At 37.6% G+C, this 14,001-nt stretch overlaps 1 protein-coding gene across 1 annotated transcript in view; it reads left to right on the top strand.

The window, feature by feature from the left end:
* ADGRG6 (adhesion G protein-coupled receptor G6) overlaps positions 1–14,001 on the top strand; it is a 133,896-nt gene that overhangs the window by 104,953 nt on the left and 14,942 nt on the right. Inside the window, exons 18-23 of the mRNA XM_082406053.1 lie at positions 138–282; positions 2,169–2,289; positions 3,788–3,915; positions 4,623–4,891; positions 6,079–6,175; positions 8,308–8,591. Of these exons, the coding sequence (XP_082262179.1) occupies positions 138–282; positions 2,169–2,289; positions 3,788–3,915; positions 4,623–4,891; positions 6,079–6,175; positions 8,308–8,591 (1,044 nt within the window). The remainder of the gene's footprint in view (positions 1–137; positions 283–2,168; positions 2,290–3,787; positions 3,916–4,622; positions 4,892–6,078; positions 6,176–8,307; positions 8,592–14,001) is intronic.

Below are 14,001 nucleotides of genomic sequence, written 5' to 3'. Positions count from 1 at the left end.
CACCTTTACCTTATAACCTGATATGCTTGTGTTTCTGCAGACACTTTTCTGGTGCAAAGTACACCCTCCAGATCATAACAGAGCCATTGTTTCTGTATAGTTTCCATAAACGGGATCAAATCAAATTTGTTTTTTAGTTGGAGATGGGAGTAATGTGTATCGAGGCAATAAAGCTTTTCGAATTCGAATCACAGACATCAAGATATGTTTATCCCGTCCCTTAAATCTTATTGCCTACTTCCTGTGGGACCGGAAGGAAGCAGCGAGGAACTGTGGGATGCAGTGATTGGCTCATGGATCTACCTGGCCTATGTAAATGGCCATTGTCATATAGCAACCGTGCACGTTGTAATTTTCCTGACAATCCAGTCCTTAAAGCTCTGAGGGATAAGACCAAGTCATTTAAAAAGAGGACAGTCATACAAAAACTGCGTGATTCCTCTTATTTGAGGCATCTAAAATAGTCAAAGGTATAGAAGTAGACAATAGAACGATGGTTACCAGGGGATGGGGGGAGGGATATATGGGGAGTTGTTTAATGAGTATATAAAGTTACAGTTATACAAGGGGAGTAAGTTCCAGAGATCTGCTATATAAAATAGTTAATAATACAGTATTGTAGACTTAAAAATTTGTTAGGAGGGTAGATTTCATGTTAAGTGTTCTTACCTCAGAAACAAAAGCAAATGAAAAAGGAACACAGGAAACTTGTGGAGGCGATGGATATATTTATAACCTGGATTGTGGTGATGTTAACACAAGTGTATACATAAGTTCAAACTCACCAAATTGTATACATTAATTATGTGCAATTGTTTCTTTACCAATTATATATCAATAAAGCTGGGGGAAAAAAAAGAGGACAGTCATAAAAAATAACTTAACTTTCCCAAAATATAAATGTTTTCATTTACTGCCAGACCATGAAAATGAACAATTAAACTATAGCATGTTTTCCCTAAGTAATTAAAAATAAAACCCTCAGTTTTCTTCCATATTCTCTTTTTTCTGAAAAGTGACAGCATCATTCTTTCATAAAACGCTTCTTTTGCATCATTAATCTTTCAGGTATGTAAGCTTTAGCTTAATTCATTGAATTATTTCAACTGCATGTGTGTTTGAGCATGATTGTGTGTATCGTAAGTCTAATATTAGATAAATAGATAACAGTAACAGTCACTATTCAGAGATGACCTATAAGTAACCAAAGTCTGGCTTCCTGTTACTTTGAATGGTTAGTTTTTCCAAATATTGTTTAAATTTTGTTATGAATTTGTAATTATATATTACTTTTTCTGTTGTCATTTGATTAAATAATTAGTTTTACATGTATATGGATATGTGCATTTTTCAGTGCTACTTTTCCATTTTCCACTTCGGCTGCTTTTATAAGATTCTAAACTTCTGGAAGAAAAACTTCCCAGAATTTATCTTTTCTGGTGATGTGCCCATATCCTTTCAGCTTTTCCAGACCACCACAGCCTTGTTAAGAGTCCTTCTTGATGTATAAACTCTGTATTCACTTGTGTAAGATATTCCCAGAGTCTACCTTGCCCCATGACACATTCACCATGTGAGAAATTTAAAAACATACCCCAGATTCATAATTATATCTTCTAATCTACAAATGTATGAAAAATTTCATATCCTCTGCTACATTTATTTGTAGTAAAACTGATTTTCTTATTTTTAACATTAGTACATTCTCATGTTGGCTAAATCAGAGGAATAAATATTTTCATATTCTTCATTCTCTAAAAGTATAAAACAGCATGAGAACTGTGTGTAAATGTATAACCGTGAGCAGCATTATTTTTTTCAATTTACATTTTAAATTGTGGCTTTAATTGTGACTTGCAAGTATACTGCCTCATCTAAATGGGAGCCATAGGTTTTTCAAGAGGTAGTGACAGGTCCTTTGGAGGTTCCCAAGATATTTCTCTGACCTCATCAAATCCTGGAGTAACCAAAATTTTGGTCGGGGTGAAAGCTACCAGTGAGTCAAGTGGCACTGACTCAAACCCCATCCCGTGTGCCGTGGGAGTCCCACTTCCTCCCAGTGTTTTGAGGGATTCCTGGGAGAGGAGGATAGGGACGGTCCTCTCTGACCTGAGTCTCTGCTCCCACTAGATAAATTCGATCACTTTGTGCATTTCTTGGTGTTACAGAGAACCTGTTACCTGCTCCTCAGCCAAACCTGGAACTGAGCCCCACCTCATGATTTCACACACATACACTCATACAGATATGGAGGTCTTTGTGTCAGTAGCAGATTTTATTGACATTTTGGTGAAAAGTAAAGAAAGTTAACATTATAGAATGAAAACTTATAACACAAACTTTTTTTCATAGTTTAAGACCTAAAAGTTTAAACCAGATATTCCTTTTGGAATATGTCCCTTCTCCAAGAAGGCTCTGTTTTCAAACAGCTGCATAATGGAGATGCCTTTCTCCTCCAACCAAGGCTTGAGTGGTTGGTCTTCATTCAAGATTTATCCCTAACCCAATTCTACATTTAAGGAAGAAAAGAAAGATTTTCCTACCAGGCCTGGACTTTGCAAGCCTGCTTCCCTCTGCACAGTGAAATTAAAATTAAGGCTTCGTATTCACATGCTAGAAAATGTTTACTTTTTCCCCTCACAACAACCCCTAACACTTTTAAGTGGCACCCTTTCAGGTCTATAGGTATCAAAAAACTATGACCCCCAAACTCTTGGTGGCTTATTTATGAAAAAAAAAAAAAAAACAGACCACCCCACCTGATACATACGTAGCTCTGAAATGACCCCAGTAAGAGCCTCAGCGCTATTCCCTGACCGGGCAGCCGCACACCAGCACCAGCCTCTGGCTGTCTCGGCTGAGCCCCTCCCTACCAATCAAAGAACCCAGGGCCCACCTAAAGGCTTGGTCACGTGGGCCACGGTGGCCTCCATTTTCACTTGTGTCCCCAGCCTTGCAAATGATAGGAAGGGTCTGGTCATTTATTATGCAAGATAATGACCTCCTCTCCAGTTTGTTAGGCCCCCAGTGGTTTTGCTCTTCCAGTTATACTGGTGTGCAAAGAGCTTGGGTAACAGGGTAATGATAAAAAAAACATGTGCAACTCTCTCAAATAATGCTACATTTTTGTTTCATGGAGTGATCCACAAGAGTGCAATAAACGGAAATTCCAGTACAGGCATACCTCAAAGATTTTTTTGTGGGTTCAGTTCCAGACCACTGCAATAAAGCAAATATTGAGAGAAAATGAGTCACACGAATTTTGGGGCTTCCCAGTGCATATAAAAGTTATGTTTATACTATACTATAGCCTGTTAATATGCTATAGCATTATCTCTAAAAAAACAATGTAGATACCTTAATTAAAAAATTTTTATTGCTCTAAAAAATGCTAACCGTCATCTGAGCTTCAGTGAATCATAGCAGTAACATCAAAGATCACTGATCACAGGTCACCATAACAAATATAACAATAATGAAAAAGTTTGAAACATTGTGAAAATTACCAAAGTATGACACAGAGACCCAAAGTGAGCAAATGCTGTTAGAAAAATGGCTCAACTCAGAGTTGCCACAAACCTTCAGTTTGCAAAAGATGCAGTATCTGCAAAGTACAGTGAAGGGAAGCACAATGAAACGAGGTACACATGTCCTGATTCACACTGTTGTTTTTAGCCCCTAAGATTGAGCTGAGATTCTAAGTGCTATCAATGAACTTTCTAATAAAACAAAACACCGTTCTCATGAAAAGAGAGATTCTTACAACTGCTTCTCATGTTTTTGGTAGGACCTTCAAGGAACTGCCTCACAGTTGGATGGAAAAAACACTAAAGTTCTCACCTTCATTACCAATATTGGGTGTGGAATATCTGCTATTTTTTCAGCAGCTACCCTCCTGACATATGTTGCTTTTGAGTAAGTATTTTTTTTTTTTCTATCTGCCAAATCCAGAGCTAACTGTCCCAGAATGTGAATAACAGAATTGCCTCAGCTTTTAAAAACACATATACACTTTGTGAATCACGTACAGTGGTTCAGTTTTAATGTTCAGATTTCTCATAAGATATATCACGAATTTTCCACCTTTAGAATCTTAATTTATAGTTACTATATTTCTATTGATAAAATGTATTTAAGCCTGTTAGAGATGCTTAGCATTTAAGTAAATAACAATTGTATGAAATGCTTTTTACATGGTAAAAGATGAAAACATTTGCTTCACAAATCTTATAAAATTGGTTTTGAAACAGGAAATTTTTTTAAAAAAAGGATCCTGACCTTATTAAAAATCAAGAAACATCAACAAATTTTAAGGAAATTGTTTTTTAACAAAAGTATCATTTTTTATAAATCTAAAATTTTTCCTGGATTAAAAAAATCAATCTGTTGTAACCAATTAGAAATTTTGGAAACAGTTTTGAAATAAAATTAGTATTTAAAAAAGTCTTTATAATTTGCCAAATACTCCTATATCTTTAGCCCTCCTCCTAGTGGAACCATGTCATAAAGATGGTACTACCTAGGCTATTGCAGAGCTGTATAAGATACGAATTTACTGCCTGTGCTTAAAAGATTTATTTACAATATTATTCTCATATATCTTTCTTTTGTCCTTTTTTTAGAAAATTACGAAGGGATTATCCCTCCAAAATCTTGATGAACCTGAGTACAGCCCTGCTGTTCCTGAATCTCCTCTTCCTCCTGGACGGCTGGATCACCTCGTTTCATGTGGATGGACTTTGCACGGCCATTGCAGCCCTGCTGCATTTCTTCCTTCTAGCTACCTTTACCTGGATGGGGCTAGAAGCGATTCATATGTACATTGCCCTGGTTAAAGTATTTAACACTTACATTCGCCGATACATACTGAAATTCTGCATCATTGGCTGGGGTAAGCCTCCTAAATTATGTTTTCTTTTTTTCCATCATGGAAATCACTAGGTTCTCATAGGAAAATCCCATTTTGAAAGAATAGCACTGCTAAAAGAAACTTCAAAATAGTGAATGATGTGGATTTGATATACATAACCTAAGGAAGGGGCTTCCTCAGAACGGTGTTTTTAAAAACTGTTCAACATTCCTCACTAAAGTCAGGAGTAAAGGGAAAAAACCCTTGCTCTCCTGAGTCACCACCACCTTATTTCCTGTGTCCAGAGCCAGCCCACCCAAGTCTGAAGAAGCAGCTGGCAGAAAGTGGTGCATTTCTATTATATTTCAAAATAGAAAGGCCAGCTCAGGCTCGGAACTAACTCTACTCACCCTAAACACATGCCCATGTCTTGGAAACCTGAGCAAGAAGGTTATTTTTGTGTGTGCAACCAGAATACTGACAGAATTCTTGCTTTGAGCTTCTTACCATGATTCCTCAGCCACGCATGGACGGCTGTGTTAGCCTGTTTGCAGTCTTCTAACTGGGCTCCTTTATCTGGGTTTTGTATTGGGCCAGGCATTTTCGAGCTTTCTCACAAATCTCTTTTTCAGATAGCAATGTAGAAATGAGATGTTTCCAAGGTGTTCAGTACCACCTTAGGAGGCAATGAAAGCATCTTTCAGGGAATTCAGGTGGTGTAGCGCTTCCCCACTGAAACATACATGGAAATACTATATTGGTTCTCTTGAGAGAAAAGAGAAGACTATAAAGACTTTCTGTCCCCATTGTTTTCCCCCCAACTTTTTCTAAAGACTTTTCCTTCTATAGAAAGGGGCAAAATGAAGCTGTAGTTACCTTCTTACCTGAACTCAGGCAGTCTGACAGGTGTCATTAATGAAACTACATTTTCTGGTGCAGCATACAGTATAAATCAGGTCCTGGTACACTAGTGGGTACCAGTAAGCAAACAGAATATTTAAATATCTGTCATTTAAGAGTAGGTTTAGATTGCTTCTAATTAAAGTTGGATGTTTCACACCACAAAAGGGATTTTATTGTTGTTTTTAACCAAGTTGCCTGTTCTAAGAAATTTGATTCTATGATATGGAGTGTTTTCTTTCTTTTTTCCCCCTTGCCATTATCAGTCTTATAAAGCAGTTTTCAGATGCTTCAGAAAAGTTGTTTCTATCATGGTCTTGTTATAACAGGTCTGCCTGCCTTAGTTGTGTCCATTGTTCTAGCAAGCAGAAACCAAAATGAAGTTTATGGAAAAGAGAGTTATGGAAAAGAACAAGGTGATGAATTGTAAGTAATAAAAGCTTGTTGGGAATTTATTTGTGATGAGTATATATCCTCTGTTTGCTGAAGTTTAATGTGAGTTTCCATCCCAATAGTGAGTGAGCTTCTATTTTGGAAGGTTGAAGTGTATTTGTATGTCTTTGCCAAGGTCTCTGCTACACCACAGATGAATTCAGTCGAATGCTCTGAACTGTGTGAGCTGCTTTTCCATATTAATGTTGTGCTTTCTCATCTGGGGGAATTCAGAAGAAGTGTAAGATACTGTCTTCTAGACACAGAAGACCTATTCTATCTGAGGAGATTCTGTGATTCTCCCACCTCCTTAAACCACACACATCTTCGAGAGAGTTAAGTAGCAGCATCGGACAGTGAAGGATTCAATGCCAATATGAGTGTTGTGTGGAAGTGGAGAGAATGGATCTTGAATAATTTGGAAAATTCCCTTCAGGCTGTGAGATCACTGAAGCTAAGATTTTTAAACTATTCAGTTTTGGCAATTAGTTCTCTTGTATTTTATGTAGTACATGGTACTCAATATTATTATTTGTTGATTGACTGAATTACTGAATGAATAAAGAGCTTACTCCTGACTGTGATGCCACATTTCTGTGCACATTTCATGGATGGATAAAAATTTTATATCCAGTCAGTATCCAATCCTGTTCCATTCCTCCTGGCCTTCCCATTTATATTTCCAAAGTAGCAGTCAAAAGCCCCCACGAGAACTAGTGGGAAATAAAGCATCTAGGTCAGGAATTTCAGATTCTAGGGGAACTTCCATATGGAAAGAAAGATTAGCTCCAGGGACAAGCAGTGTCATTTTGGGGACCTTTAAAATAAGATATATTAAAAGTAGAAGTCAATACATATGTTCTAAATAAGGGAACTTAAAAAGTATGTGAGTCAACTCTTATAGGACTTTAAAGTACGACTTATTAAATTGTTGTGCCATCAACAACTTTCATTAATTGAGCATTTACTATATGCCAGGAATCAGGTTATAAGACTCAAAGATGTTCAAGACAACTTTGCCTTTGTGAAGGTTGTGTTCCACCATGAAAGACACAACCAAAATGATGACCATTTACATTAGAATTTTAAGATTAATTTAATTGTCTTAAATAATTCTTCGATTTTTTTTGGTACCTAAGAACTTCCATAGTATTAGTTAGGCACTGGGGCATCTACAAATTGCAGTATTTTAATTTTACTCTTAGTTCCCTTTAAAATTACTTTCATCTATTTTCCGATCTATATCATTCTGAATATCAAGTATATCCTTCCTGATCTCATAAGGATGTTATGATTGATGTAAGCCTTTTAATTGTGCATGAGAAGTGTCAGCATAAGAATATCAGAGTTCTACAATAAGGTCTCGCCTCAACTAAGCCAATTATATTAATAGGAATTATTTTGTCCACAGTAAAGGAATCCACAATTATGTGTGTCTTAAATAAGTAGGATTTACTCTTCTCACATGATAAGACATGATAAGGTTTGGAAGAAGGCAACAACTGGCATTAATTTTGTGGCTGAAAATGTTAGGGCCAGCAATTCTGCAGCTCTCTTGGCCTTTCTTTCCTCGATATAAGATGATGACTACAGCTGCAGAGCTTGCATTCATGTTTGAAGCAGAAAGAAGGAATAAGGGCTTTGCCAGTTGAGTCTGTCAAGAATAGGTGTCAAAAATCCCTTAGCAGACTCTGCTTCCATTATCATTTTGTAGAACCATGTCCACATGGCCCTCCTTTAAATACAACGGAGATTGAGAAAGTTTCCCACCCTCAGGAGTGCAGGCACATAAGGGAAAGGGGGTACACATGGTTTGGGTTGAGCCAAACAGAGTGTCTTCATGCCAAGTCAGAGTTCAGGAGACCACCTTGTTTTCTTAACTGTTGACTTAAATAGCTAGGTATTAAGAGGATGACTATCCAAAACAAAGCAAAAACAAAAACAAAAAAACTATGTAAACATTGAGGAAGAAACTGAGGCCCAAGAAAACGAAGTGACTTTCTAAAGGCATTTGAGGAAGGCCCAGCTATGAAATCTGCAGAAGCCCAAACTAAGCCAGGAGGAGTCTTTTAGGTAAACAGGGCATGATGATAAATCTCATTCTTTCTTGTCTCTTCTCCTTTAAGCTGTTGGATTAAAGATCCTGTCGTATTTTATGTGACCTGTGCCGGGTATTTTGGACTCATGTTTTTCCTGAATGTCGCCATGTTCATTGTGGTGATGGTGCAGATCTGCGGGAGGAACGGCAAGAGGAGCAGCCGGACGCTACGCGAAGAAGTTCTAAGGAACCTGCGCAGTGTGGTCAGCCTGACATTTCTACTGGGCATGACGTGGGGGTTTGCTTTCTTTGCCTGGGGACCTTTGAATGTCCCTTTCATGTACCTTTTCTCCATCTTCAATTCTTTACAAGGTAAGATAAATGGTAACCGCACCATTTTCCCTTTCTAATTTTACCATATTTGCAAAGAGCTTCACTGTTGGACAGATGCCATGCTAAGTTTCTAAGTCATTGTCCCAAGTGCTGAGCACAGTTCCAGGCACAGGGTGGGTACTTGTGAAAAAGGCCTTGAGTGGAGAGAAGAGGTAGAACGTCAGTTTGTTTATTTGTTTTCAGTGATATGTATACCAACCACCTAGAACTATGCCTGGAATATAGTAGGTGCTCAATAAATACATCTTGTTGCATGAGTGGATATGGGCAAGGAGGTGCCCAAGGGGAAGTGTAAAGAGAGGCACAGATAACATTTGCTTTCTTTACAGTTTTGCTGAGTGTTGGTGCTCTCCATGGAACCATGTGGGTGTAGTGCTCTTGGCCAGAAGAATCTTTAGACTCTGCGCAGGGACAAAGCAATTCACTTTGATTCCTTGGTTCCTTGGATTTCAGAAAAAATACCAACAATCTATTTCAGAAATGCTTATTTTTTCGTAAGATATGGCAGTCAATTCAACAATCTAACAAATGGCTTGCTCTGTTTAGAAATACAAGGCTTCCTTTCAGGAGCTTACTCTCATACTTCAGATTCCGTAACACTTACCCTAGTGTACTGTAGGATGAATTTAACTTTAAAAAAAATTTTTTTTATTGAAGTATAATTGATTTACAATGTTGTGCCAATCTCTGCTGCACAGCAAAGTGACTCAGTTATCCACATACAGACATTCTTTTTTTAATATTCTTTTCCATTATGATTTATCCCAAGAGACTGGATATAGTTCCCTGTTCTATACAGTAGGACCTTGTTGTTTATCCATTCTAGATGTTATAGTTTGCATCTACCAACCCCAAATTCCCAGTCCATCCCTCTCCCTCCCCACTCTCCCCTTTGGCAACCACAAGACTGATCCCTATGTCTGTAAGTCAGTTTCTGTTTTGTAGATAGGTTCATTTGTGTCGTGTTTTAAATTCCACGTATAGGTGATATCATATGGTTTTTGTCTTTCTCCTTCTGACTTATTTCACATAGTATGATAATCTCTAGTTGCATTCATGTTGCTGCAAATGGCATTATTTCATTCTTTTTTTATGGCTGAGTAGTATTCCATTGTGTATATGTACCACATCTTCTTCATCCATTCCTCTGTTGATGGACATTTAGGTTGTTTCCATGTTTTGGCTATTGTGAATAGTCCTGCTATGAACATAGGAGTGCATATATCTTTTTGAATTATAGTTTTGTCTGGGTATATGCCCAGGAGTGGGATTGCTGGATCATATGGTAATTCTATTTTCAGTTTTCTGAGGAACCTCCATACTGTTTTCCATAGTGGCTGCACCAACTTACATTCCCACCAACAGTGTAGGAGGGTTCCCTTTTAGGATGAATTTAACTTTTAAGCTTAAGTGAACATAAAGTATTTTTTTTGAAAATTCAATAACATTCTATAAGACATTGGATATACCCTGTGTTGTTGATGAAACTCCTTAATGTTGGAAGCACCATGAAGCCCACACTCCAGTAGGAATGAGGTGACAAAGTTTGGAATCTTTTTTAGCAGGGCAGTATTACTGGCTTACCTGAAGCTACTGGTCACACACTTGAAGGTGTCTGGGGAAGGAAGAGCTGACTAAAGCTGAACAAATCTAAGCTGGGATGGAAAGTTTGGAAATCAGGTTTGTGCTTCTCACCAGGTGAGATGCCTAGGTAGGAGCTCCCAACAGGTGTGTTCTAAGAAAAGTCTGTATTTACCTGCAGGAGAGTGTTTACTGCTTTGTATCATACGTATCTGTTTTGCTTCTCCTCCTAGGTTTCCCACTAGCTCATGAGCTCCTGTAGAAAAACCTGTCACTTAGAAGGTGCTCAATAATTATTTGTTAAATCAATAACTGGATTGGTGGATGAAGAAGGGAGGGGCTTTGGGGATGGCCTAAATTCAATCTGAGACTCCTCCGGCATAAATATGCATTAATTAGTTGAGCAAATTTTATTCAGATTCATTCTCCCATAACAGAGGAACTATGTGGGCTCATTATCTTTAGTGAATAAAATAATAAGCCTCAAGTGCACCTCCACAAGTTGGAAACTGAAGAGGTAACATATGAATACCTCTGCATTGGGATCCAGCTTTGTAAAGTGAGTTTTCCTCTTTTTAATCTCTACTATCATATACAACATAAAAGTGCCTAGACAAATATTGACAAAAATGTCCATTAACATTAGAAAATTCCATGGTTTTATATTTCAGGATTGTATATGAAAGGCACATTAATCTGCCAGCCCAACCTTGTTTTTGCTTTTAGAATTTCCTGGCAGTTTCAGCAACCTTCAACAGTTACAGTTGTCTGTTCAGCTCTGTTTCCATTAATGAGAATTGGGATGTTTTATTTTTCCCAGCATAGGTCTTCTCTCAGGAGGGAAAAATGTTGTAAACCATCATCGAGTGAGTGTTCTTCATAAATCACTGACTTTTAAGGCTGATTTTAAATGATATAAATTCAGAGCAGATTTCTGCACATCCAGTGATATCAAAAACATCTCCTAAAAAGGAAATTTAAATTAAAAGACAGTGATACAGAGCACTTGTGATACAGAGCAGTTGTTAGAAGAGTCTAACAACTCCTTACTGGCCAGGCTTGTACAAAAGCTTCAGAGGACACGATGGAAAGTCATTTAATGGTTTTTATTTGCATCATTTTCAGAACCTTCCATGAGAGACTTGGTTGTTGTTAAAAGTATATGCTTTATTAAGAGAAGCATGTAGAATTTAGACAGTTTAAAGAAACAATTCAGTGAATGCATGTTGAACTTAGGTGAACTACATTGTGTCGACTTCTTTCTAATATTCTTTATTCCAGCAAAAAAACATGACTTGACCCCTTTGTCTCATGGAGTTTATATTGTAGTAGGAGAGACTAAGGTTAATCAAATACATCACTGTATAACGTGTACATGGTGGTGTTGAGAGTGCACATGACAGAAGACATGATGTCTAAGCTGAAATCTGAAGGATCAGTAGGAATTAACTAGGTGAAAGGCAGGAGTAGGAGTGAGGGAAAACTATTTCAGGTAGAGGGCACTTCGTGTGCAAAAAAATTGCTGTAGTTGGTGATTATAGCGAGGTTTAACTCTCTTGACAAGTTCATCAGGATCTAAAGTCTAGCCCCATAATGAGAGCTTAATCTTCAACTTTAGTTTTCCATGCATGTGAAACAATATTGATTGTTTTGGGGGTAATCAGCCCATCTTCTGTATGTATATATGACAACATAATACCATGCAGCATATGGTTGTGCAAATAGAAGCTGCAATGGCGAACACAGAAGGGTATCATCAGTCTACTCAAAGGTCATGTATGCCATTAATTCGTTCAGTAATATTAAGACACCCAGAGCAACAGAAATAACTTATATTTGCATAGTGCATTGTGGTTTACAAAGCCTTTCACATAACATCTGTGATCTGATATAATTCTTGTAGCAAATCTGAAAAGTAGGTACCCAAGAAAAAAGGTATTCGCTCCATTTTACAGATGAAGAAACAGGCCTAGAAGAGTTAATGACTTTCCTAAGATCAGTGTAATCCTAAGATCAGTGATTTATAACATAGCATATATGAAAATAGAAAAACACATTATTAGGTGACAAAGCATGAGCAAAAAAAATAAAACAAATTACTGCCCTTTCAATTTTTTATTTCCAAGTTTCTAGGAAGTGAGTCTCTATGTCCTTTTAAAAAAACTGTTAGTAAATGTACATTTAATGAATAAATGGAAATTTAGTCTTACCCTTATTCAGCAAAAACCATTTATAGAAATATATTTATCATTATTATTTTAATCCTATTGGTAAACTAAGAAAATTAAATAAAATTATGGGTTAGGAGCCTCCTGACGGTTAAGCTGGGCCATAATCACATGTATAACACACACGGTGAATCGGCGCCAAGGTAAAGAGATGAACCACCTTTAAACCCGTTAGCATCTGAAACGGCATCATGTTGGCCGAGACATTACACACTGCAAGGAAATAAATTACTCATCTTTTGGCAGAGCGTTTTGTGCCACAGAGAAATAATTTTCTAAAGGGCACCTTGTCGAATGAAAGGAGGATTCAAGAGGTTCCCAAAGAGAGTCATAAACTCGAGAGATTCCCCAGCCCAGCAGCCAGCTGGCTACGTCTGTGTGACAACAAAGCAGATGAGCTGCTGGAAGATTTGGACTTAGGCTTGCTGGGAAGCTCAGAAGTTATCTAGGTCGTTTTTGTCAAAGATCAGTTATCGAGACCATGTATCCTTTTTTGCCCAAGCACCTGGTTTGATTAATTCTTGATTGATTCCCTTTGTCAGAATGTACTGATGATGAGCCTTGCTGAAAGTGTCAGTGGCCCTTAGCTGGTAAAGAACTCATTAGGAAATGAGCACCTAAGGCGTTTGTTTTGTTTTGTTTTCCTTCACCAGACTTCTTGAAAGTGATTTTTTAGACCAGTAAAAGGGTGACAATACATGTTTCCCTGAATTTTACAGTATGGCATTTATTTTCAAATCCAAGGGAAGCTATTCCTGGGCAGTTTTTTTAAAAACTTTTGAAAATGAGGCTAGAGATCTGAGAACATCCTTTTGGCTACTTATTTTACATTTGCTGCACATATTTTTGCCAAAACTCAACCAAAGAGAATGAATTCTATGTGGGAGCCAAGTTCCTAGCCAAAATATTGATGCTAAGGATATCTTTTTTTTCCTAAATAAATAGTTAAATAGCTCTTAGAAAGGCCAAGATTAAACACAAGCCCCTACAGTCTGAATATAAAGCCAATACTTTACAAGGAAGCTTTTTTTTTTTTTCAAACCTGCTACTTGATGAGATTTCTCAGAGTGTTTCTCACTCCACATTTAGAGGTTTAGAGCACCCTCTTGGGTGTCCCTTCTCCTTGTTTTCTGAGCCAGCCTTGGCCCCTGGTGTGCTTCTCTAGGAGGGCTTGGCGAGGTGGAATTCATTATGTTTTCCTTCCTACCAGGACTCAGAGACAGGCCCTCTTTCCCACACGCCTGTAACGCCCTTCCTCCATCACAATGGAAAAGGTCATTTATTTTAATTGAGAAAATTGCAAGATTTGCTGAGAATTAAGATATCTTGAATTCATATATTGGTCTAAGTTATTTTTAAAAGTGAGCAGAAACCTCTGGTTAGTGAAAGATGGAGGTAAAAGGAAGGCAAGGGACGAGCAGGTAGAGAACTGGTTAGGATCTGTTCATTTAAAGAAAGTTTAACTTTTTTTTTCTTGTTTTAGCATAAAATCTGGGTTTGTACGGGTAAGATAAAGAATCAAAGCAGTTATCAAGCTGAAGAAACTATTGCTAAGGTATTGGCTTAGATTCATCAGAGTG

The sequence above is a fragment of the Balaenoptera borealis genome, assembly GCF_965194805.1.
Source record: "Balaenoptera borealis genome assembly, chromosome: 9".
In the NCBI taxonomy this organism is placed as follows: domain Eukaryota; kingdom Metazoa; phylum Chordata; class Mammalia; order Artiodactyla; family Balaenopteridae; genus Balaenoptera; species Balaenoptera borealis.
This window is presented reverse-complemented; position numbering and strand designations above follow the sequence as displayed.